Genomic DNA, 23881 nt, shown 5'->3' with positions numbered 1-23881 from the left:
CGGTGCCGCTTTGCTCCGCCTTTCCCCAGTCCTTTGCCTCCTTTCCCTCTGCCAGACATGATGATTCTACACTCAGATCGCTGCAGAATATGAGAAATCAGCTGTTTCGGTTCTTCTTTTATACAGCCCGCCCCGACCTGACTGAGAAAGGGGCAGAGAGTGAGAGGCGGGGCGGGGAGGAGACTGAGTGACAGACAGAACAGAGGAATGTCTATGATAATCCAACTCCGCCTCCTCCCTGCTAGAAACGACTTTGTTTTTAAATTATCGACAATGGAAGTTAACACAGCGCTCGGCACAAAGCTTATAGATTGGAGCTTCAAATTAAACGGTTCTAAAAACCCGCAACTTTTAAATAAAGAGCTTTACAATTAAAATTCAGTAATATTCCCGCCCAAGTACATACACTATATGCTGTCAAATCCGCCTATTTCCACTTCACTCCCAGCTTCTGTTCTATCCCCACACACCTCCCCTCCAGGCGGGTTCAGCAGTTTACCGACACCTCACTCCAGCTGAATTAGACAAACTCATGTGTTGGGCTTTGAGTTGTAACGCGGGGTTTCTCCGCCCGGGTAACTGTCTTACACACACCCTGAATCTGTGAAAAGGGAAGGAGCAGAAACTGACAGAGCAGCTGAACAAATCCCCAGTTACAATGGGGCACGGACACCGCTCTGTTTTATTGCAGATTGGGGGAGGGGCTGGGTATAGTGCATGTCAGTGACATACCGGGAATTTTCAATTTAATATAAATCATTTCAGTGTGAAACCTGCTCCCAGCGCCGGGAGAGGGACATTTGATTCGGGGATCAGCTCTTTCCTGAGAGACGTGGGCGGCTCTGAGAAGAGCCTTTGTGTTCAGAGGTTTACAATTTGCTCGGCTGGTTTCATTTCTTTCCTGGCGCTGCTTTCTTAGCCTTTGCTGCTTTCACTTTGGGTTTGGCCTTCGATTTATCCACTTTTTTTAAAGCCTTTCCGCCCGTGACCTTCTTGACGGGAGATTTTTTCTTCAGCGCTGCTTTCTTCACCGCCTTTTTTGGAGTTGCCGCCTTCTTGCTGCTTGTTTTCTTGACTGTTGCTTTCTTCGCTGGGGATTTCTTGGCTGCTACTTTCCTGGCTGGAGATTTCTTAGCTGCTGGTTTCTTTGTTTTCACCTTCTTGGCCGCTGGTTTCTTTACTAAAGATTTCTTGGCTGTTGGTTTCTTCTCCTTCTTTCCCAATTTCCCCTGGGATTCCTTCTTAGGGATTTTGAAGGAGCCGGAGGCGCCCTGTCCCTTTACCTGCACCAGGGAGCCGCTCTCCACCTTCCTCCTGATACTGAGCCTGATCTGGGAGCCGAGCTTCCCCACATCGACACCGCTGCCAGACAAAGCTTTCTTTATCGCGGCCAGGGACATCCCCTTGCGATCGCTGCAACCCGCCACAATATTGAGGATCTGTTCGCCTAACTTGGGACCGGCTGCCTTCGATCGGGAAGCCGCCTTCTTCTTCTTGGGAGATTTGACTTGAGCGGTGGCGGCTGGAGGAGCCGTTTCGGCGGCTGCAGTATCAGTCATATCCGAGACTGTGTGGAAAATCTCTCTGACAGTCAGAACTGGATCAGAAATGAAACCAGTGGTGGCGGCTCAGAGCAACTTAAACACAGAGAGCGGACGGGGCAGAGACAACCTGCTGTCAGCTCCCGGCTCCTCCAGCCTCTCTGTGTTTCTCTCTCCTCATAAACTCCCCAATTCCACTTCAAATTAGACATTTCAGATTCCCACACTCGCTTCCTTCTGTTAACAAAATCCGAATCTTTGTTGTCGAGAATGTTCCATCCGAATTAAATGCAGCAATTTTGATTTAAACCCGTTTCTTTGCTGCTTTGATCGCGCCCTCTCAGCCGAGCGCTGACTTCTTCTCTGTGTTTCCACTGAAATCTTGAAATAAATGAAAACTTTGCCTTAAATTCTCTCTTCAGGGCTGAGCAGGGGAGCAGCGCGATCCAATTACAGGGAAATCTTGTGATTTTACACAAGAATGACTCGGAAACCTGGCGCTGAGGCCGGACACACAAACACAGTGACATTAGTCTAACCCGCCCGCCCCTTCAACACACTCTCGCTGATACAATGTCACTGTCAGCCTGTTCCTGCCCCACGGAACTCATTTCTTGCTATCTTGACTCCATTCTCTCTCCCCTTGTCCAGTCCCTTCCCACCGACATCCGTGATTCCTCTGACACCCTACATCATATCAACAATTTCCAGTTCCCTGGCCCCAAACGCCTCCACTTCACCATGGACGCCCAATCCCTCTACACCTCCATCCCCCAACCAGGATGTTCTGATAGCTCTCCGCTTCTTCCTCGAACAGTGGCCCGAACAATCCCCATCCACCACTACTCTCCTCCGTCTGGCTGAACTTGTTCTCACACTGAACAATTTCTCCTTAAACTCCTCTCACTTCCTCCTAATAAAAGGTTTGGCTATGGGTTCCCGCGTGGGGCCCAGCTATGCCTGTCTCTTTATGGGGTATGTGGAACATTCCTTGTTCCAGTCCTACTCCGGTCCCCTCCCACAACTTTTTCTATGGTACATCGATGATTCCTTCGTTGCTGCTTCATGCTCTCCTCTGGACTTGGAAAAATTTATTAATTTTGCTTCCAATTTCCACCCCGCCATCATTTTCACATGGTCCATCTCTGACACTTCCCTTCCCTTCCTTAACCTCTCTGTCTCAATTTCTGGTGATAGATTGTCCACCAATATTCATCACAAGCCTATCGACTCCCACAGATACCTCGACTACAGCTCCTCACACCCCGCTTCCTGTAAAGACTCCATCCCATTCTCTCAGTTCCTTCGCCTCCGTCGCATCTGTTCTGATGCCACTTTCAAAAACAGTTCCTCTGACATGTCTTCCTTCTTCCTTAACCGAGGTTTTCCACCCACGGTGGTGGACAGGGCCCTCAACTGTGTCCGGCCCATCTCCCGCGCATCCACCCTCACACCTTCCTCTCCCGGCCAGAACCATGATAGGGTCCCACTTGTCCTCACTTATTACCCCCCCAGCCTGCGCATTCAAAGGATCAGCCTCCGCCATTTTCGCCAACTCCAGCATGATGCCACCACCAAACACATCTTCCATTCACCCCCCCGCTGGTGGCATTCCACAGGGATCGTTCCCTCCGGGACACCCTGGTCCACTCCTCCATCAACCCCCTCCCACGACGCCTTCCCATGCAACTGCAGAAGGTGTAACACGTGCGCCTTTACTTATCCTCTCCTCACCATCCAAGGGCCCAAACATTCCTTTCAAATGAAGCAGCATTTCCCTTGCACTTCCCTCAATTTAGTTTACTGCATTCGTTGCTCCCAATGCGGTTTCCTCTACATTGGAGAGACCAAACGCAGACTGGGTGACCACTTTGCAGAATACCTTCGGTCTGTCTGCAAGCATGAGCCAGACCTCCCTGTCGCTTGCCATTTCAACACTCCACCCTGCTCTCATGCCTACATGTCCGTCCTTGGCCTGCTGCATTGTTCCAGTGAAACTCAACGCAAACTGGAGCAATATCACCTCATCTTCGGATTGGGCACTTTACAGTCTTCTGGAATGAATATTGAGTTCATCAATTTTAGATCATGAACTCTCTCCTCCATCCCCAACCCCTTTCCGATCCCTGTTTTTATTCCCCAATAATTTATATAGATTTTTCTTTTCCCACCTATTTCCATTATTTTTAAATGTATTTCCGTCCATTGTTTTATCTCTACCTTTTAACCTATTTCGATCCCTTCCCTTCACCCCACCCGCACGAGGGCTATCTGTACCTTGCTTGTCCTGCTTTCTATCCTTAATTAGCACATTCCTTACATAATATCACCACCTTCAACACCTCTTTGACCTTTTGTCTATGACATTTTTTGGCTATCTCCACCTATCAATGGCCCTCTATCCAGCTCTACCTGTCCCACATCCCCTCTCCCTTAAACCAGCTTATATTTCACCTCTTTTCTGTTTTTACTTAGTTCTTAGTTGAAGAGTCATACGGACTCGAAACGTTAACTGTGTTCATCTCTGCAGATGCTGCCAGACCTGCTGAGTTTTTCCAGGTATTTTTATTTTTGTTCACATCTACACGTTGACAGGACAAACTGTGTCTCAGATTTACAGCTCCCAGGACAGGCTTTCCTCTCCTCTCGGCCTGTGCTGTGGATTATTTGGAACTAGTTGTTGTTTCCCAGCTCAGTAACTGTTAAACCTTCTGAGACCGGAGCTGCTCACAGTGTCTGTTCCCCAGATTCAGGAGGTTGCAGCCAATCACAGCTGTGCCTGTGTTAACCCATAACTGGTTTAAATTATTCTCTTGTTCACAGGAAAATTTACTTTTGATCATTGGAGGGGGCATCGAATAAAACTTTGTGGGTAGAGTTTAGGAATAAAAACGGGGCAACCACATTATTAGGTGTTTATTATAGACCCCCAAATAGTCAGCGGGAAATTGAGGAGCAAATATGTGCACAATTTTTGGAGGTGGGTAAAAACAATGACAATAGGGTGATTATATTAGGTGATTTCAACTTTCCCAACATTAATTGGGATAGACAGAGTGTTAAGGACTTGGATGGAGTGCATTTCTTGAAATGTGTACAAGAGAACGTTTTAGGTCAATATGTAGAGGGTCCAATAAGGGACGGTGCATTGCTGGACCTAATTCTGGGGAATGAAGCTGGACAGGTGGCTGAGGTAGTGGTGGGCGAGCATTTTAGTGATAGCGACCACAACATGGTACAGTTTAAGTTTGTTATGGACAAAGAAATCGAAAAGTTGCAAAAAAATGTTTTGGATTGGGGGAGAGTGGATTTTAGTAAAATAAGGCAAGATCTGGCCAAGATAGACTGGGAACAGTCACTTGTGGGAAAATCTGCAGAGGAACAGTGGGGGGTGTTCATAAAGGAAACGGGGAGGGTACAGGTTCAATATGTTCCCTTTAGGGTGATAGGAAGTAGTAACAAACCCAGAGAACCATAGATGACCAGAGATATTCAGGTTAAGATGAGATAGAAAATAGAGGCTTTTAGCAGGTACAAGGGATGCAAATCAGCAGAGGCATTAGTGGAGTACAGACAGTGCAGTGTGGACCTTAAGAAAGCAATTAGGAGAGCAAAGAGGGGATATGAGAGAGCTCTGGCTGGTAAAAGAAGGGAAAATCCCAAGATATTCAATAAGTATTTCAATGGGAAGAGGATAACCAGGGAAATAGTATATGGGATCAAGTGGGCATTACATGGGTGGAGCCAGAGGACATCACTAGAGTTTTGAATGTATACTTCACATCCGTCTTCACCCAAGAGAATGAGGATGAATGTATCGAACTCGGGAAGAAAGACTGCGAGGTACTTAACCAAATTGATATAGCGATTGACAAGGTATTGGTGGTGTTGGCAGGTTCAAAAGTGGATCAATCTCCAGGTTCGGATGATTTGTGTCCCAGACTGCTGAGGGTGGCAAGGGAGGAGATCACAGGGCTCGGACCCAAATTTTAATTCCTCTCTGGCCACGGGGAAGGTGCCAGAGGACTGGAGAACAGCTAATGCGGTTCTGCTATTTAAGAAGGGTTGTAGAGATAAACCAGGGAACAACAGGCCAGTGAGTATCGCGTCAGTGGTAGGGAAACTATTGGAGAAATTTCTGAAGGAGAGTATCTGCCTCCACTTGCAGAAGCAAGTTTTGATCAGCGATAGTCAGCATGGCTTTGTCAGAGGGAGGTCATGCCTAACAAATTTGATTGAATTATTTGAGGAGGTGACCAGGTGTGTAGATGAGGGTAGTGCAGTTGATGTAGTTCATATGGATTTCAGCAAAGCCTTTGACAAGGTCCCACATGGGTGATTTATAAAGAAGGCAAAGGCACATGGGAAACAGGGTAACTTGATAAGGTGGATTCAAAATTGGCTTAGTTGAAGGAGGCAGAGGGTGATGACAGAAGAATGCTTTAGTGACTGGAAGCCAGTGTCCAGTGGCGTACCACAACGATCTGTGCTCTGTCCCCTATTGTTTGTCATTTATATAAACGACATAGATGACTATGTGGGGGGTAGGATTATTAAGTTTGCGGATGACACAAAGATTGGCCGGGTGGTTAACAGTGAGGTTGAGTGTCTTGGGCTACAGGAAGATATAGATGGGATGGTCAAATGGGCAGATAAGTGGCAGTTGGAATTTAAACCTGAAAAGTGTGAGGTGATAAACTTTGGATGGAGTAATTTTACAACAAAGTATTCAATGAGTAGCATGGCACTAGGAAGTTCTGAGGAACAAAGTGCCCTTGGCGTGTGTGTCCATAGATCTCTGAAGGCGGAGGGGCATGTTAGTGGGTTGGTGAAAAAGGCATATGGGTCACTTGCCTTTATCAATCGAGGCATAGATTACAAAAGTAGGGAGGTCATGTTGGAGTTGCATAGAACCTTGGTGAGGCCACTATGCATTTCTTGTCGCCACATTATAGGAACGATGTGATTACACTGGAGGGGGTGCAGAGGAGATTCACCATGATGGTGCCTGGGATGAAACTTTTAAGTTATGAAGGGAGGTAGGATAGACTTGGGTTGTTTTCGTTGGAGCAGAGAAGACTGCAGGGCGACCTGATCAAGGTGTACAAGATTATGAGGGGCATAGACAGGGAGCAGCTTTTCCCCTTTGAGGAAGGGTCAGTCACAAGGGGGCATAAGTACAAGGTGAGGGGCAGGAGGTTTAGGGGGGATGTGAGGAAAAACATTTTTACCCAGAGTGTGGTGATGGTCTGCAATGCACTGCCTGGGAGGGTGGTGGAGGCGGGTTGCCTCACTTCCGTTAAAAAGTACCTGGGTGAGCACTTGGCACGTCATAACATACAAGGCTATGGGCCAAGTGCTGGTAAATGGGATTAGGTAGGTAGGTCAGGTGTTTCTCACGTGTCGGTGCAGACTCGATGGGCCAAAGGGCTTCTTCTGCACTGTGATTCTGTGATTCGAAGATAGACTGTGTGCACTCAGTCACTAAACAACAGTATCGCACCTTCATGTGGAGTTCAAGAGAGAGGCGGTGGAGGGATAGACAGAGACAGAGTGAGTGAGGGCGGTGAGACACAGACAATGCATCAGTTGCAGAAATCCTTGTAAATTCTGGTGTTATCCAGAAAGATTCTCATGAAGAGGCAGAAGCTGCAGTCTCAGATCTTAATGATATTGTAGCACAGACACATCATTAATCCCACACGCAGGAATAATGCTGTATTTTAACAGAAATGAGGCAGTATGAACACAATGGTCCAGTTCTAAAAATTGTGCAAGGTCAGAGGGACCAAGAATCTTTATATCTTTGAAGGTGACAGGAGATTTTGAGGGTGTATTTCAGAAAGCAAATGGGATCTTTGGTTTCAACAACAGAGGTACTGAGCATAGAAACAGGAACGTTATATTTAACATTTATAAAGCTCTGGTTAGGCTGCAACTAGAGTATTGCCTACATGTCTGGTCACCACGTTTTTGGAAGGATGTGAGAGTCTTTGAGAGAGTGTAAAGGAGATTTCCTAGAATAGTTCTAGGCATGAGGGATGATAGCTGCAAGGTTTGTTTGCGGAATCCGGAGCTGCTCTCCTTGAAGCAACCGAGATTGACGGGAGGTCTGAGAGAGGTGTACAGGATTATAACAGGTTTAGATCAGGTAGACAAAGGAAAGCTGTTCCCATTAGGTGAGAGCAGAAGGAATAGGCAGCACGGATTTAAAATATAAGACAAGATGTACAGGGGGGATGTGTGCAAGAAATTTGTTACATTCTAGGTAATGACCTGGATCTTGATCCCTCTGGGCATTGTGGAAACGGAGATGGTGATTACAAATGGAAATTGGGAAATAAAGTTGCAGGAATGGAGCAGGAGAATGGGCCTGACTGGATTATTCTACAGACAGTCAGACTGGATGGGCCGTATGGCCTCCTTCTGAGCAGCAATGTCTCCATGACTCTATGTCTCTCTGTCCCTATGACAGTGTCAGTGAGTGAGAAACAGTGGCCCATGTTTAACCCTCGGTTCCTTTTTGTACTCCCTGCAGCTCAGGGCCATTGGGTATCACTCTCAGTGAGTGTTTCACTCGGATTGAATGAATCTGGGAGAGTTCATGACAGATATTAACTCCTGCACGGTCCTAGCAAACACCACGACTACCGGCTTCCTCCAGTGATTCTGCAGGATTGCTTTGTGATGACGGGCCCCTGAACAGCAAACAGGCTGCACAGAAAGATCTCAAGCAGAAATTCTTATTTCATCGTTCCCTTTCTCAGGAGCTCCACATCTTTTGCTGATCTCGGATATAAATGAATTGGAGAACGTTTCAAAACAAAATTGTTTCACGGAATGTTGTAGAATTCTGCGTCATTCTGACCCACCAGAGCTCAATGGGTGGGAGCGGAAGAGCGCATGGGCGCTGCTCTCCCCCAGCTCCACCTGGGACAGGAAGAGCCGCCAATGGAGTGACCTCAGTCCTGGGGGAATGGAACAAACAGCAGCCTCCTGGGAGGAGGGAGACAAAATGGCAAGAAGCTGTTATTGAAAATAATTGCTGCTTTCTCCCCACAAAGCAGCAGTGAATATTCTTGGTTGAGTTCCCACTCCCCAGGTTTGTTGATATTGGACAGTGAAGAGTTTGAACAGAGCCGGACAGTCGGGACGTGGGGAGTCAGACAAGGAGCAGCTATTGCAGGCACCAGATGAGAAATAGGACGGGCACGTTTTAAACGGCGGCAGTTTGGTTTCGGTGGCAGTTTTAATAGTGGAGATGGTGGCGTAGCGGGAATCTAGAGTTCCAGGTTAATGAACATAAGAACAGAAGGAACAAAGAGCAGGAATAGGCCACTCGGCTCCTCGAGTTTGCTCCACCATTCAATAAGGTCATGGTTGATCTGATTGTAACCTCAACTCCACATTCCTGTCTACCCTCGATAACCTCTCACCCACTTGCTTTCATGAGTCTACCCCTGCTTTAAAAGTATTCAGAGAATCCACTTCCACCCTCTTTTGAGGAAGAGAGTTCCAAAGACTCAAGACCCTCAGCGAGAAAAAAATCTCCTCATCTCTGTCTTAAATGGACGACCCTTTATTTTTAAACAGTGACCACGAGTTCTAGATTCTCCTCCAAGAGGAACCATCCTCTCCACACCTATCGTGTCAAGAAACATCAGGGCCCCCTCAGGATAATGTTATGGAGGCGAGGGATCAAATCCCACCACAACTACTAGTGACATATAATTCAAAAAAACCTTGAAAGTCATGTTGATAAAAAACCCATCTGGTTCACGCACTCTCCTGCTCTGTTTGAACGAATATACATTCCTGAGACTTGGGCTCACTGCCAGTCTACCATAGTGCTAACAAAAACGGAACATTCTGGAAAACTCAGGAGGTCGAACAGCATCTGTGGAGAGAAAGACAGAGTTTACCTTTCATGTCTGTATGACTCTTAAACGTTAACTCTGTCTTTCTCTCCATAGATGCGGTTAGACCTGCTGAGTTTTTCCAGCATTTTCTATTTTTCTTTCAGATTTCCAGCATCTGCACTATTTTGCTCTTATCTTACTGTGTTGTTGGTGCTTGTGGAACTGGTGTCTCTGCTCTCTGTGAGTGATACTGTACTTACTGTGTGAGAAGGAGCTGGCTGCACTTCTCCTTTTGTCATGGAATCACTATTTCGATTCAGCTGCTATCAAACTTTTGCCTGTAGGAAGAAAAAGGTATTTATAATAATTCAAAGAGAGGTGAGGTTGCAAATACAAAATAGACCAACGCATTTGTTTCAATTAATTGTCATTACGAAAAAACAGAAAATTAAAAGCAGCAACTGAAGCAGGGCCTGATCTGAAGGGTAATTAGAGCAAGGCAACATATTCTGGTCTTGTCAGCGACTCCTACAGCCCGTGAACAAATAAAAACAAAAGTGGATCCCGAGTGTGGGTAGTAATTCGAACTGTACAGAACTCCCTGCTCTGTCACTCAGTCCCATTCATGGAGCAGTGAATTGTTTCTGGATGGCAGGAAATTGTTGTAAAATGTTCCAAGTCCTTGCTCTGCAGTAGCTGGGTGCTGCAGCACTGTCGTGCAATCAGACACTGACTCTGTTCAGAGAGAGAGAGAGAGAGAGAGAGTGGAAGCAAATCATCCTCTAACCCGAATGTCTGAATAATAGTAAGAATAACAGAGACATTCAGATACAGAATTAATCCCACTTCCCCTGTCAGTAATGGGGTCTGATAGACACAGATTGATTCCCACATTCACATTCTGTACCACTGCCTGATACAGACCCTCATCCTCACATATAGTACCAGGCATTGACCCATAAAGAAGGAACCCTGCTCTCACAAATTGTTCCAGAGACTGAGATGCAGAATGAATCCTACACTCACAAACACTATCTGTGATGGACACATACAGAACAAATCTCGCTCAAGTCCAAAAACAGAGTTCTCGGGATGTATCACACAATCACATTCATCACTAGAAGGTAACAGACACAACTGAGAATTGACGATTGTAGTCCAGTTGCGAATTAACCAGATTTTCACTCAAGAAGAGGGAACATCTGAACACAAGATGGAACACATTAACATGACAGGGAAAATTAAGGCCCCTGAAAGAAAATAATTGTGCAATAGAAAACACCCTCACTGAGCAACAGAGACCATCTTTGCAGAACAGGGAGCACTTTGAAACAACAGAGAACATTTTAATGCAGCTGGGAAAACGTTTGCACGACAGGGAAGCGGGTTACACAACGGTGAAGATCTCTCAACAGCAGAAAGCACAGTTACACAATAGAGAGCACAGTCACACAACAGAGGGCACAGTCACACAACAGAGAGCACATTTACATAATAGAGAGCATTGTTACACAACGGAGAGCATTGTTACACAACAGGGAACCGAGTTAGACAACAAAGGGCACAGTTATACAACAGAGTACACAATTACATTTTCGTGAATACAGTTACACATCAGAGGGCACAGTTCCACAACAGAGAGCACAGTTAAACAACAAAGGGCTCAGTTCGACGACAGGGGGCTCAATTAAACACATGGCACAGCTACACAACAGAAAGCACAGTAACACAGCAGAGAGCATATTTACACGACAGATAACACAATTACACAACAGAGAGCGCAGTGAAACAACATAGGACACAGTTACACAATAGAGGGCAGAGTAACACAACAGAGAGCACAGTTATATGAGAGCAGTTACACAACGAGAGCACAGTTACACAACAGAGAGCACAGTTATACAACAGAAGGCAAAGTTAGACAACAGAGGGTACAGTTAAACAACATCGAGCACAGTTAAACAACAGAGGGAACAGTGAAACAACAGAGAGCACAGTTGAACAACAGAGAACAGAGTCCCGCAACAAAGAGCACAGTTACACAATAGAGAGCACTTTTATACAACAGGGTGCACATGCACAAAACAGAGTGCACAGTTACACAACAGGGTGCACAGTTACACAACAGGATGCACAATTACATTACACGATGCACAGTTACACAATAAGAGTCATTGTTACAAACAGGGGACATCTCTGTGTAGCTGGGAACAGTTTACAGAAATGATTAGTTTCTCCACCTCAGTGTCTTGCTAATTTTCTCGGCGTCTTTCTCTGTTATCTTGTGTATCCTGACAGTCTCTTGCTGCCTTTCTGTGTGTGTTTTTCTGTCTGTTTCTAGTGTTACGCAGTGGAATTGTGCAGCCAAGATGATCCACCCAACACATCTTCTCTTGCTCAAAAGCACAAAGCAAGTGACTATTTAGTTCCCTAATACACAAAACTAACATTCATCAACTAGTGACAATGTGCAGCAGAGTGGCGCAGCGGAAGCGTGCTGGGCCCATAACCCAGAGGTCGATGGATCGAAACCATCCTCTGCTATTTATATACTCACTAAAATAAACATTTTGCTGCTACCCACAAACTTATCTCATTTGTAGGTATTAGCATTGGCATCTCGCTTCCTGTAAACACTTCAGTCTGCAACAAATATCTCAAATTGCTTTCATTCACACAAGGATACTAGCTGAAATTGCAAACGCACATCAGCTGAGACCAGCCCATTTCTCGCAAAGAGCTGGCACAGTCTGAATGTTCTTCTCTCGTTCACTCTCACCCCATCATTACCTGAATAGGAAATTCCTGAGATGGGAATATATAGTGAAATTGATATTCATTGCATGCAGTCTGTCCGACCTATATGCCAAGCAGCAGTAATTCACCATTCTAATTTGGACAACAGCTTCCTAAACTGCGACATGTACCATCGAGGAAGAGAGGATCATCATAATGAAGACAGCATCGTGTCAAAGGCAGTTAATCAATATTTGGGTAGATATCAGCGTTCCTGCTTAATTACTGGTTTAAAACTGGGATAGTGAAGTTTCCTTCCTTGGACCTTTGAGAGCCTCTGATTGTTTCCTTTATCCTGCTAGTAGCTGTTCGGAATTTAATGTGTTCAGCTTCCTGCTCATTCGGCCCTTACCGACCTTACTTAAGGTGAAAATTGTAACATTTCTGTGACCTTTCTCTGCCTCTAACATATTGTGGTCACACATTGCTAGATGCTCATATACTGCCAGAATATGAATTAATTATCTCTCGTTACTTATTACTAAATCTAACATTTTTCTCTTGTGGTTTCCAAATCAGGGTGGAGGGCAGGAGAGGTTAAATGACAAAAGAGTTTTTGGTGCAAGGTTAAGGTAAATGGGCAAGTAACAAATCCAAAGATGTGTCTGAAGGAGATGTGAATGATGGGATGATGAACGTCTGCCATTCAAAAGCAAAAACAAGAGAAAAATGTGAATTCAACCAAAATATCCAATTGAAAAGATACATAATGGGGATTGAGATTACATTCTCAAATTGTTGTACTCAGTGTTGAGTCTGGATGGTTGTAAAGTGCTCAATTTAAAGATGAGACACGGTTCCTCAAGCTTACATTGAGATTCATTAGAACATTGCAGGATGTCCAGGACAGAAAGGTCAGCGTGAGGACAAGATGGAAAATTAAAATCACAGGAGATTGGAAACTCAGAGTCGTACTTGCTGACAGAGCAGATGTTTATCAAAGCAAACACTGAAACTGCCTAACATAGATCAGACCACCATTGTGAGCAGTGAATGCGGGGTGCTAAATTGAAGAAAGTACACATAAATCACTGTTTCAGCTGGAATGAGTATTTAGGTGAGGACAGGTAATATTCCATACCAACACTGCTAATTTACCTTTTTTTCTCAACTGGTTATCTCTCCTCTCTGTGATTGACAGGGCCCTCAAGAACTTCTGTTCCATTTCGCGAGCTCTGCTCTCATCACTTCCCTCTCTTCCAGAACACCGATAGGCTTCCCTTGTCCTCACCATCCTCCCCACCATCTTTCACATTGAATGGATCATCCTTTGTCATTTCTTTGTAAGGCAGAGAGTTGTTGCGGTCTTAAACCCTCTGCCGTAATTGGTGGTGAAAGCCGAATCAAAATAAACTTTCAAAAGTGAGACGAGTAAATACCGAAGGGAAAATATTTTAAGGCTATTGTAAAGGGGAAGGGGAGTGGCACTGATTTGCTTCTATAGAGCTTGCACAGAAACGATTAACACAAACGTTTCCTCCCGTTTCGCTGTTTAGAATGAAATGGCGGTAAACACTTCCCAGAATGCTCTGGGGGATATAAAACGGCCTATCTCGAGCAGAAGGGCCGCACTGCGCAGGCGCACCTATGTCCACCGGAAATCCTTTCTGCGCCGAGCATGTGCGGTACATCTCCCGGAAGCTGAGCGTGGTCGAGTGCAGCCTCAGGAGCACCGATTCTCAGAGTCCGAATCAGAGCCTCCGGGTCCGACGACGTGCGGCGAGGAACCCGGGCAACGGCACCATGAAGCCGATGTGCACCATCCCAGACGCCGCTTCCCGGTTTCATCTCCCGTTTGCACCGAGTCTTTGATGCGGTAACAGAGAAGGTTGGGGAGGGTGATGCTGTTCATGTGGTTTACATGGATTTCCAAAAGGCATTTGATAAAGTCTCACACAACAGACTTGTCAACAAAGTTACAGCTCATGGAATAAAAGGGACAGAGCAACATGGATATGGGATTGGCTGAGTGACAGGAAACAGAGGGTAGTGGTGAATGGTTGTTTTTCAGACTGGAGGAAAGTTTATAGTGGAGTTACCCAGGGTTCGGTGTGAGGACCCTGCTCTTCCTGATATATATTGTTGACCCACTGCTTGGTGTATGGAGCACCATTTCAAAATTTGCAGATGACATGAAACTTGGAGGTATTGTGAACTGTGAGGAGTATAGTATTAAACTTCAAGAGGTCATAAGCATATTGGTGAAATGGGCCGATAAGTTCGACCTCAGAATGACCCGGGGCCGGCCCTGGGGAGCATGCACACTCTCAATGCCGGGGAAGACAGTGCATTTGATAGAGCCGTTTCTGGGATGCAGGGAATTGTGGGAACTGCAGTCACCATGGGCAGATGTTAGTAAGTGTTTTATTGCAGGTTGATTGTCAGTAATCCGAAATATGAACTTTTCTTTCTCCACAGATGCTGTCTGATGTGTGGTGTATTTCCAGCATTTTCTCTCTTTATTCCAGATTGCCACTATACACATGATGTTGTCAGTGAAGTATTGCAGGTGTTGCTCACAAAACCAAAGTCAGAAACTCAAACTGACAAATGAAGAACACTTTTGAATCAGAATGGATGTTGGACGTGGAAGCCGTTCGTCGCTTACTTTGAAGGTATGTTCTTTTGGCTGATTTAGAACTGGAGAGTAGAGAGAGGATAAGGCGGTGGGTTTAACCGCGAGCAATTTTGAGAACAGTAGGGCCCAAGCATTTCTGATATCAGGTCATTTACTGTTTCCTGTACAGTAACAGAGACTGACAGGAAGTATATTTCAAATTTTTATGTAACAGCAGAGAGTGACAGACGGTGTTAATTCCACCCATATTCATATACTGTAAGAGAGATTGATGGAGAGTTAATTCAAAGAATCATAGAATGATTACAGCAATGACGGAGGCCATTCTGCCCTTGATGTCTATGCTAGCCTTCTGAAGGAACAAATCACCTCTTCCACTTCACCGCCTTTTCCACATAGCCCTGCACATTTTTCCTTTTTGGATAATGATCCAATTCTCTCTTGAATTCCTTGATTCAACCTGCCTCTACTACATTTTCAGGCACTTCTCCTATCCGGTCAATGCATGACAAGGTTTTTCCTCATGTTGCCATTGCTTATTTTGCCACTTAGCTTAAATCTGTGCCCATTGTCCCTCTACCTTTCCACAAATGGGATAAAAAGTCTTCCTGTTTGCTCTGCCACACTCGCAGTAACAGAGACAGACAGAAAATTAATTCCACATACATTCAGTAATGCAAATTATTAGACTTTTTATTCAAACTCACATACAGTAACAGACTCTAACAGAGAGTTAATTTCACACTCAGATCCAGTAACAGACATTGACAGGAAGACAATTCTACAATCACGTACAGCAACCAAGACTGTCAGAAATTTAATTTCACACTTACTCACAGTAACTGAGACTAGCAGAGAGTGAATACCACACTCACAGCATAATTGATACTGACAGGTACTGAATTAATTCTGCATTCCTGTACAGCAAAGAGGTTGACATGTAAGGTATGAATTCCACACCCACAGTCAATAGCAGAGACTTAATGATAGAGATTTAATTCTTCACTCACATAACAGAGACTGAGAGTTAATATCTCACTCATATACAGTAACACATTGGCAGATGATGAGTGTGGAATTAACTTTCTTGAAGTTGCAGAGCCTGAAAAGGAGTTATTTCCATGGCCTGATACAGTAACCGAGACTGACAGATACAGAATGAATTCCACGTTCTGATACAGTGACAGAAACTGACAGAGTTAATTCTATATTTACCTACAGTAACAGATTATCATACAGAGTTAATTTCACACTCATGTACAGTAACCAACATGATTGGATGGAAAGCTAAATCTGCGCTTGCATATGCGACAGAGATTGAAAGTTAAGCTTAACACAATAGGAAGGATCTGAATGTGTTGGAGAGAGTGCAGAAGAGGTTTATGAGAATGATTCCAGGTATCAGGCACTTCAGTTATGAGGAAAGATTGGAGAAGTTGGGACTGTTTTCCTTGGAGAGGTGAAAGCTAAGAGGAGATTTGATAGAAGTTTTCAAAATCATGAGGTGTGTGGATAGAGTAGATAGAGAGAAACTTCCCACTTGTAAACGGATCGAGAACCAGAGGACATGGTTTTAAAGTGTTTTGGAAAAGAAGCAAATGCGAAGTGAGAAAAAACTTTTTCACACAACGAGTAGTTAGGTTTTGGAATGCACTGCCTGGAAGTGTGGTGGAGGCAGGTTCAACTGAGTCATTCAAGAGGGCATTGGACGATTATTTGAATAGAAACAATGTGCAGGGTTATGGGGAAAAGGCAGGAGATTGGCACTACGTTAAAATGCTCAGAGAGCCGATGCAGACACGATGGGCCAAATGGCCTCCCTCTATAGCATAACAATTCTGTGATTCTGTGAATTCACACTCACATTAACAGAGACTGACTGATAGAGAGTTAATTCCACACTCACATACAGTAACAGAGACTGACATAAGGAGTTAATTCCATATTTTCATACAGCACGAGGGTGACAAAGATTGAATTCCGCACTCATATACAGTGTTCGAGATAAAAACAAAAAACTCCTGCGGATGCTGGAAATCCAAAACAAAAACAGAATTACCTGGAAAAACTCAGCAGGACAGTGTTCGAGAGTTAGTTCCACTCTCATAACCGTAAAAGAGACTGACAGAGATTTAAATTACACACTCGCATTCAGTGAGTGATGGACAGAGAATCAATTCCACACTTACATGCAGATCAGACTGAATTAATTCCACACTGAAATACAGTAAAAGAGACTAACAGACAGAGATTCAATTCCACACTGACAAATTAAAAATATAAGAAAGAGAAGCAGGAGGAGGCCATTCAGCCCATCGGGCCAGCTTCGCCATTCAATAAGACCATGGCTGATCTGATTGTGGCCTCAAACCCATTTTCCCACCTGCCCCATAACCCTTGACTCTCCTACCGATGAAAAATCTGTCTAACTCAGTGTGAATATATGCAATGAGCCAGCCTCCACTGCTCTCTGAGGTGGAGAATTACAAAGATTAAGGATGCTTTGAGAGAAGAAATTCCTTCTCCCCTTCTTCTTAAATTGGAGATGTTTATTTTTAAACTGTGTCCCCTGGTTCTATATTCCCCACAAATGGAAACATTCCTCTCAACATCTACCCGGTCAAACCCCCTCAGAATCTTATTTGTTTCAATGAGATCACCTCTCATTCTTCGAATCTCCTATGTGGATCAGCCCAACCTGCTTAAACATTCCTCAGGAGACAACTCCTTCATCTCAGGAGTCAGTCTAGCACCTCTGTGAATTGCCCCCTATGCAATTATATCCCCCTTTAAATAAGGAGACTCCAACATAACACAGTACTCTCGGTGTAGTCTCACCAATGCTGTGTAGTTGTAGCAAGACTTTCCTACTTTTATACTCCCCCCCCCCCCCCCCCGGGAATAAAGGCCAACATTCCATTTCCGTTCCTAATTACTCGCTGCAGCTGCACATTAACTTCTTGTGATTCATGTACAAGGAGATCTTGATCCCTCTGTACTGCAACATTCTGCAGTCTCTCTCCACAGTATCACTGCATCGAAGGAGGCCATTCGGCTTATCAAGTCTGCATTGGCTCTCTGAAAAAGCATTCTACCTAGTGCCATTCTCCTCCCTTGTCCCCATAACCTTGCACGTTCTTTCCTTTCAGGTAGCAATTCAATTCCCTTTTGAATATCTCAAGCAAACCTGCCTCCACCACCCTTTGAGGAAGTTTGATCCAGACTCCAACCACCTTCTGGGTGAAAAAAAAATTAAATTTTAAATGAAACTTTGAGTCTATCTCACATCACATTTACTCCTTTTGCCAATTATTTTGAGTCTGTGCCTTCTGGTTCTTGATGTTCTATTGAGTGGGAACAATTTGTCATTTATTTACTCTGTCCATTCCCCTCAGGATCTTGAATGCATCCCTCAAGTCTCCTTTAAGCCACCTTTTCTCCAGGGAAAACAGCCCCAACCTCTCCAATCTATCCCCATGGCGACAGTTCTTTATCTTGGAATCATTCTTGTGAATCTTCTGTGTACTCTCTGCAATGCCTTAACATCCTCCCTTAAGTATGACACCCAGAACCGCACACAGTACTCCAGATGAAGCCTAAAAAGAGACTTATAAAAGTTCAACATGACCTCCTTACTCTTCACAGAATCACAGAATCTTGTACTCAGTGCCCCTATTAATAAAGCCTAAGTTACTATATGCTTTATTACCTGCTCCCTCAACATGCCCGGCCATCTTCAATGACATATGTACATATACAATGCAGTCCCTCTGTTCCTGCACCTCCTTTAGAGGGTCTCCCTTTATTTAATACTGTCTCACTATATTTTTCCTACCAAAATGAATCACCTGGCACTTCTCTGCATTGAACTTCAGCTGCCACTTGCCTGGCCAATCCACCAACATGCCTATGTCCTTTTGAAGTTCAAGACTATCCCAATCACAGTTGACAATGTTTCCAATCTTCGTATCATCTGCAAATTTTGAAATCATGCCTTGCACACCACAATCTAGGCCATTAATATATATATCATTTGAATAATGTGTTGTTTTTCTATTCTTCCCATCAAATTTTCCCACTTTGTATTTCATCTGCCAAATGTTTGCCCACTGATTTAACCTTTCTATATCCTCTTGCAGACACTTTGTGTCCCCCTCACAATCTGCTTTCCCACCTATTTATGTATTGTCTGAAAATTTGGTGATGCTCTCCCCACTCATCTATGTCATTAATATAGATTGTAAATAGCTGAGAACCCAGCACTGATCCCTGTGACACTCTACTGGTTACAGTTTGCTACCCTGAAATTGACTCACTGCCATAGAGTAACAGAGACTGACAGACAGAGAGTTAATTACACACACATTATTATAGATTGACAGAGAGTGATTTCGACACACACGTAGTGTAACATTGATTGATAGAGTATTAATTCTGCACTCACACACAGTAACAGATTGACAATGTTTGTGCCACATTGACACACAGTAATGGAGACAAAACGATTGAGAGTTAATTCCAGGCTGTCATACAGTAACAGAGACCAACAGATAGAGAAATAATTCCACACACACATAAAGTAACGGAGACTAATGTAGAGTTAGTTGTGCACTCATGTACAGTCACAGAAACTGAGAGAGAGTTAATTCCATATTCAATTACGGCAATAGAGACTGAGAAAGAGATAATGCTGCCCTCATATACAGTAACAAAGACTGACAGTTAATTCCACTCTCACATGCAATAATAGAGAGAAACAGAGAATTACTGCCCCACTCACAAACAGTCATAAAGAATAACAGAGACAGAATTAATTCCCCCTCACATACACTAACAAGATGGACAGAGAAGTAATTCCACCCAGAAATGCAGTAACAGAGACTGACGGATAGAGAGGTAATTGTGCACTCATGTACAGATTGACAGATACTTGAAATTAGTTAATTCTCGATTCACATACAATAACAGAGATAGACAGATAGAGAGTTAATTCCACACTCTCGTACAATAAAAGTTACCAGGTTCTCGCTTGAAGAATTCACCTGACATGCATCATACAGTCTTTTCATTGTTTCATTATATTTACTATTTTCTTCTTCATCAAAGGAGCTCTGGCTTAGGTTACCCTCCCTTTCCCCCCTCATTGGAATGTACCTAGTCTGTACCTGAAACATCTCCTCCTGAAAGATCACTCATTGCTCTGTTACAGATGTCCCTGTCAGTCTTTGGTTCCATTTTACTTTGGCTAAACCCCCTCTCCTCACATTGAAGTTAGTCCTTTTCCAATTTAGAAGTTCTACTTTTGATTGCTCCTTGCTCATCTCAAGCTTGTGATACGATGATCACTCTTACCCAAGGGTTCACCCACAGACACTTGGTTCACGTGGCCAACCTTGGCCCACCTCATTCCCCAGCACCAGATCCAGCAATGCCTCCTTCCTAACTGGACTGAGAACATTCTGGTCGAGGAAGGTCTATTGAACACATTTCAGAGACCCCTGGATATCACCACTCTACAGCTCTTGTCGCTGGTTAAAAATAAGGGGTTGCCCATTTAAGACAGATGAGAATTTTTTTTCTCTGACAGGGTCTTGAGTCTTTTGGACTCTCGTCCTCAATGGTGCTGGAAGCAGAGTCATCGAATATCTTTAAGGCAGAGGTTGATAGGTTCTCGATAGGCAAGGGTGTGGGGGGGAGGTGAAGTCTTATCACGGGCAGGCACGAATGTGGAGTTGAGGTTACAGTCAGATCAGCCATAATCTCATTGAATAGTGGGGCAGGCTCGTGGGGCCGAGTGGCCTCCTCCTGCTTCTAATTCATATCTTCCTATGTTCTTAGACACCTCTGTGATTTCCCTGCAGATTTGCCCCTCTATCTCTCTCTCTCTATTTGGAGGCCGATTTAATATCCCCATGAGTCTGATCATCCCCTGACTATTTCTCAGCTCTAACAAATGAACTCTGCCCATTTCCGGTCAAGGACATTGTCTCTTCCCAATATTACAGTGATTTCCTTAATCAGTCCCGCTAACCCACTTCCTTTTTTCCCTTCTCTATATTTTCTGAACAGTTTGTATCAGTGAATATTAAGCACCAGTCCTCACCATTTTTAAACCACATTTTCATCATTGTCTCTACATCATTTTCCCACGTGGCTATTTGTGCTTCTAGCTCAGCGACATTATTCACCGCACTTTGTGCGATTACACACATGCATTCTGAACCTGTCCCTGTATTCCTCTTAGAATCCTTCTTCATCTACTCCAATTTTATATGGTCCTATTTCCTTCTCTAGTTATTTCTCCTTTCTACTTCGATATACTGATGCCCACCCCCTCTGCCAATTTAATGCAAACCCTCCCCAACCACTCGAGTGAGCCTATCCATGAAGACATTGGTCCCAGTCTTGTTAAGGTGCAACCTGTTCCTTTTGATTAGGTGTTTCCTGTCCCAGAACTGGTCCCAATGTCCCAAGAATCTGAATCCCTCCCTCCTGCACCAGCCTCAACCACATATTGATGCTCCCTATCTTCACATTTCTACTCTCGCTAGCACGTGGCACTGGCAGTAATCCTGAGATTACTCCCTTTGTGGTCCTACTTTTTAACTACCTCCCTAGCTGCTGAAATTCTGACGGAGGAACCTCAATACCTGTCCTCCCCGTGTCGTTAATACTGACGTGTACAACAACCTCTGGCTCACTCCCTTCCCCCTGCAGAATATTCTGCACCCTCCCCGTGATGTCCTTTACCCTGGCACCAAGGAGACAGCACACCATGTGGGGCTCTCAATGACGGTGACAGAAATGCCTGTCTGTCCCCCTGACTATGAAATCTCCAATAATGACTGCGTTTCTACTCTTTGCTGTTCCCTTCTGTGCAGTTTCTTGCCCATTGATGCCATGGTCTGGACTGCACTCCTTCAGGGTGTCACCATTCCCAGCAGTCTCCAATGCTGAGTACCGGTTTGACAGTGGCACATACCTGAAGACTGCTGCACTTTCTGCCTCTTCCTACTCTTTCGATGGCCACCCATCTACTATCCTGAACCCGCTCTTTCTGTTTGGAGTGTTCACCTCCTGGAATGTACAATCCAGGAAACTCTCATCCTCCCTGATGCTCCACAGTGACTCCAGCTGCCCCTCAAGCTCGGAAATCCTGAGCTCGAGCTCAAGCAGCTGGAGACACTTCCTGCACATGTGGCCCCCAAGACACATGAAGTGTCCTGAGGTTCCCACATGGGGCAGGAACTGCAAACAACAGGTCTCAGCTGCCCATCCATGATCGAAAATAAACCCCTATTCCCTCTTTTAGAATCTAATTAGTACCTTGTTTAAATTATTAATTTTATTAAATGCCTCTCGACCTGCTCTGCACTAATACTCTTATTATACTTACACTTACTGTTATACTTACCCTGATTGTAATGTTTAATTTTCCAGCTCCTATTTATCATGCTCTGACTATTTATTTTAACCATGGCCGGTTTGCTCCAACCCCTCCCTCACAGCTCTTTATTCCCCCCCCGTCACTCTTCCCTCCTTCTCTCTCTCACTGCTGCTCTCGGGCTGCTCTGCCGCTGCTCTTTATCCACCCTCCAGTCTCACTCAGCTCTCACCCTCACTCTCGGCTCCTCCACAGTCCCACGTTTCTGACTGTTTAGGAAATTCTCTGATCTTTGCTCCAAGATGGATGATCTCATGTTGACCACCATCGGCCACGGTTTTTTTCACTCACTGAATCTGTCAGTGATGCTTTGAAACTTGCTGCTCCCACCTACACTTCTAACCATGTCACCTAACCTAGTGTCATCAGCAAACTTGGATATAGTCTGGAAGTTATTAAAATGTAAAAGAGCTCTGGGAATGGGAATAGAACAGCCGGCTGACGTGACAGAGAATCAGTTGTGTATGTATCCCTCCACCCTGAAAAACACACCGCTCGCCACCACTTTATCCTTTCTTCCCCTTATTCAATTCTGTAACCATGCTGACACTGCTCCTGTATTCCCATCTGCTTGAATTTTACTAACAAATCTATGATGTGGAATTTTTGCAAACCCTTTTGCAAGTCCGGACACACTTCATCAACCTCACTCCCCTGGTGAATGTTTTCTGAAACTTCATCAAATAACTTCATTATGTATTTCAGTCATGAGTTTCTGTTAACCAATCTGTGCTGGCTGTCATTTATCAACCCATGTTCTACCAAATGACAATGAATTTTCTCCTGGATTATTGTCTCTGAACCTTTCCCTACTACCAGCATGAGACTAACTGGTCTGTCGTTACTGGGTTTATCCCTCTGGCTTTACTGGGTTTGTCCATCACTGGTGCTTTACCTGAGTGTGTGATTGGTTATTTAATTATCACTCGCCAGTCCTGTGTCAGGATTACATTAATTCTGTACATCAGTTTCTTGTCTCTCCTGGCCTATGTCAGCATGACATTGAATTTGTTTCACTCTGAAACATGATCTTTGTGAGTCTGGCAGTCATTTTCCGACTGTTAGTCCTTGGCACTCTTAGGCAATGTTTCATACATTTTGTATCTGCCAATCTGTGACACTGTCAATATGAGAACCATTCTCAAACTGTCAGTCTCCATTACTGCCTGTGAGCATTGTATTATTTCTGTTTCTGACAGTCTGTTGTTCTCCAGGTGAAATTGTAAATCCTGATGTTCAGAGAGATTTGAGTGAACTTGTATATGGATCATGGGAAGATAGCATCCAGAAATCAATGTGGAAGGCAGCTAGCATGTTAGACTTTATGACAATGGAGGTGCCAACTCCATAAAATTAAAGCGAGCACTTGCAAAAGATGGAGAGGGAGATGCACCAGTAAGTTTTAAAATTTACCGTTTTTAGCAGACCTAACAGGACATGTAGACGTAGTACAACAGTAAGGAAGACTTACTACACTTCCATACGGCTTTGCTGAGACCACACATGTTAGCTAGCCAATCTTCTATCCATGCCAATATGTTACCCCCTTCACCATGAGCTTTTATTTAATGCAATAACCTTTGATGTGGCACTTCATCAAATGCCTTCTTGAAATCTAAGTACAGTACATGGACTGGTTACCCTTCATCCACAGCACATGTGA

General features: G+C 44.4%; 1 protein-coding gene and 1 non-coding gene across 2 annotated transcripts; one reads left to right on the top strand and one right to left on the bottom strand.

The window, feature by feature from the left end:
* Nucleotides 1-890: 890 nt before the first annotated feature.
* LOC144670261 (histone H1-like) lies at nucleotides 891-1559 on the bottom strand. Its single transcript, XM_078532748.1, has one exon. It carries the CDS (start codon nucleotides 1557-1559, stop codon nucleotides 891-893), a length of 669 nt encoding a protein of 222 aa, XP_078388874.1.
* A 10313-nt stretch (nucleotides 1560-11872) lies between these two features.
* On the top strand, nucleotides 11873-11944 carry trnam-cau (transfer RNA methionine (anticodon CAU)). Its single transcript has one exon. It is a non-coding gene; the product is annotated as a tRNA-Met (tRNA).
* Nucleotides 11945-23881: the final 11937 nt, after the last annotated feature.

The sequence above is a fragment of the Cetorhinus maximus genome, chromosome 31 (assembly GCF_964194155.1).
Source record: "Cetorhinus maximus chromosome 31, sCetMax3.hap1.1, whole genome shotgun sequence".
NCBI classification, from domain to species: Eukaryota; Metazoa; Chordata; class Chondrichthyes; order Lamniformes; family Cetorhinidae; genus Cetorhinus; species Cetorhinus maximus.
Note: the sequence above shows the minus strand (reverse complement) of the source record. Positions and strands in the feature narration are given on the sequence as shown.

Bases quoted from the DNA above. Each gene is read 5' to 3' on its own strand.
- LOC144670261 (XM_078532748.1), bottom strand. From the start codon at position 1,559: ATGACTGATACTGCAGCCGCCGAAACGGCTCCTCCAGCCGCCACCGCT.